The sequence below is a fragment of the Octodon degus genome, unplaced genomic scaffold (genome assembly GCF_000260255.1).
Source record: "Octodon degus isolate 3935 unplaced genomic scaffold, OctDeg1.0 scaffold00146, whole genome shotgun sequence".
NCBI classification, from domain to species: domain Eukaryota; kingdom Metazoa; phylum Chordata; class Mammalia; order Rodentia; family Octodontidae; genus Octodon; species Octodon degus.
Genome location: NW_004524722.1, coordinates 1,178,649 through 1,180,884, shown reverse-complemented (window position 1 = coordinate 1,180,884; position 2,236 = coordinate 1,178,649). Strand labels below are relative to the sequence as shown.

At 45.2% G+C, this 2,236-nt stretch overlaps 1 protein-coding gene across 1 annotated transcript in view; it reads left to right on the top strand.

Annotated features, from left to right (window-relative positions):
- The first annotated feature begins 1,008 nt into the window (after positions 1-1,008).
- Positions 1,009-2,236, top strand: part of Mrpl48 (mitochondrial ribosomal protein L48) — a 64,022-nt gene continuing 62,794 nt past the window's right edge. Inside the window, exon 1 of the mRNA XM_012517124.2 lies at positions 1,009-1,223. Within this exon, the coding sequence (XP_012372578.2) occupies positions 1,056-1,223 (168 nt within the window). The 5' untranslated portion in view covers positions 1,009-1,055. The remainder of the gene's footprint in view (positions 1,224-2,236) is intronic.

Sequence of the window (2,236 nt, the reverse complement as noted above, 5' to 3'; positions counted from 1 at the left end):
ATGGCTGTAATGATCCTTAGCCTCACAGGGTTATTGAGGGGATTAAATGAATCCATACATTTATTTATTTATTATGTATTTGGTACAGGGGCTCACTACGCAGCTCGTACTTGTGGTGATTCTCCTGTTTCCAGCCTCCCCAGTGCTCGGATTACAGGTGTGTGTCACCATGCCCGGACTCGGTGGCCAGCTCAGTGTGCCCCGAGATGGGGCCAGCACAGCATGTGGTGCCGGGAATCGAATCCCAGTCCTGGAGCTTGCCTAAGCAGGTGCTTAGTATGCCGAGCTATCTTGCCGGCCCTGATTCCATACATTTAAAAAGACCTCACGTGGCCCACACTTTGGTAGAAGTTTGTTTTCAATCCAATTTTAAAATTCACTTCTAGGGAGGTTAGAGAAATAGGAAAAAATTCACTTCTAAAATCCCAGTACTTTTATTGAGCAATAACCACTGGAGGAGGTAAGACTTGTTCCATTTTTGAAGCAGAACTGCCATCAAAGCAGTACTACCACAAAGCTTTGAACACAAATCTGGTATCTCATCTACTAAACTACACATGAATTATTCATTTTTATTCTCCTGTCATTATCTCAGTACAAGGTAGTTATTTTCAGTTCCTATGAGACAATTTAATGTCAAAAAAGTTTCGTATATGGTCAATCAGCTCTGAAATTGAGATTAGAAGTCAGATTCTCATGTCCAAATTAATCAGAATCTGAGTCTTTAAAGAACACAAAGCAATAGTAACAAACAACTCATAGTTTGATAAGTGAGATACCAAATGTGTGTGTAAAGCACAATGGTAGCAAAGAAAGGTCAATGAAGTTTGCACTTATTTATAAATCCAGGGCCTTTGCACTGAGACATAATCCCTATGCGTTTTCATTTTTGTGATACAGGGTCCCGCTAAATTGCTAAATTGCCCGCGTTGGGCTCGAATTTATGATCCTTCTCCTGCCTCACACTGAAGGTGACATCTAAGACGCAGTGAGAATGCAGCGTGTGGGGGTGGGGTCTTCCCAGTCGTTGAGTTTCAAAAGCTGCCGGAACCAAGATGCTGCAGGACTGGAATGAATCTCGGTCGTATATTGTTACCGGACCCGGAGCAAGGCCGTTCCGTCAGCGTTTTCGGTGGCTCACGGGTCGCAGCTGCGGGGGTGAATCTTCGGTTTTCACAGCTAGAGACTGCAGCGAGAAAAAAATGAGCGGAACCCTGGGAAAGGTAACGTAGTTTCCATAAGTGTTGAGGCGCTGGGAAAAACAGGACCGAGGTGACGGCGCACACACATCCGGGAATGAAACACTGGGGAGAACGGTACCTTCCCAGAAGCCCCTGCGGCGCCCCGTGGTGAAAAGGTGAAGAGAGCCACGCCCCTGTGCTTGCCTCTCAGCGCCCAGTGTCTGGAAAGGAAAGAGTCTTTCACAGGAAACCCTGATGCTAAGATAGTGTCTTCCTAAATTGTCTGTTTTGGACAGCTCATTTTATTTTTTGTGTTTAATCATTCAGAATTTTAACTTTGTAATCTGTTTGGAATGTGAAGCTACCTGGTGATAAAAGAGGACAATGGTAAATGCACGTTTACTTTCACAACCTTAAGCTACTGTCAGAACCACTTGAACTACAGGGTTTTTGTTTTTGTTTTTGTTTTTGGCAGAACTGGGTATTGAACACTTGCCAGGCAAGCACTTACTCTACTGAGCCATCTCTTGGGCCCCCTGAACTACAGTTCTTAAATGTATTCCTTGGCTAGAGTACCCTGTTCTCTTGACAGATTTCAATGAATCTTTCAGTTTTATCATGTTGCTTAATGACCTTTAACAATTTTTAAAATATTAATTGTGGTACTGAGGATAGAACCTAGGGCCTTTACACTCAGCTACATTTCTTTCCTCCTTCCCCTCCTCCTCCCCCTTCCCCTCCCCCTCCTCCTCCTTCTCCTTCATCGTTCCCCCTCCCCTCTTCCCCCCTCTTATCCTCCTCCTTCCCCCTCCTTCCCCCCCTCTCCTCCCCTCCTCTTGAGACAAGGTCTCACTTTGCATTTCAGGGCTGGCCTTAAGCTCACTTTGTAGCCCAGGCTGGTCTCAAACTCCAAAGGATACTCCAGCCTGTGCCTCACAAGTGCTGGGATTACAGGTGTGTGCCACTTTGCATGACCTTCAGCTACATTTTTAGCCCTTTTAACTTCATTTAAATTTTGAGAGGGTCTCACTAGGTCTAAATTGCCAGACTCACCT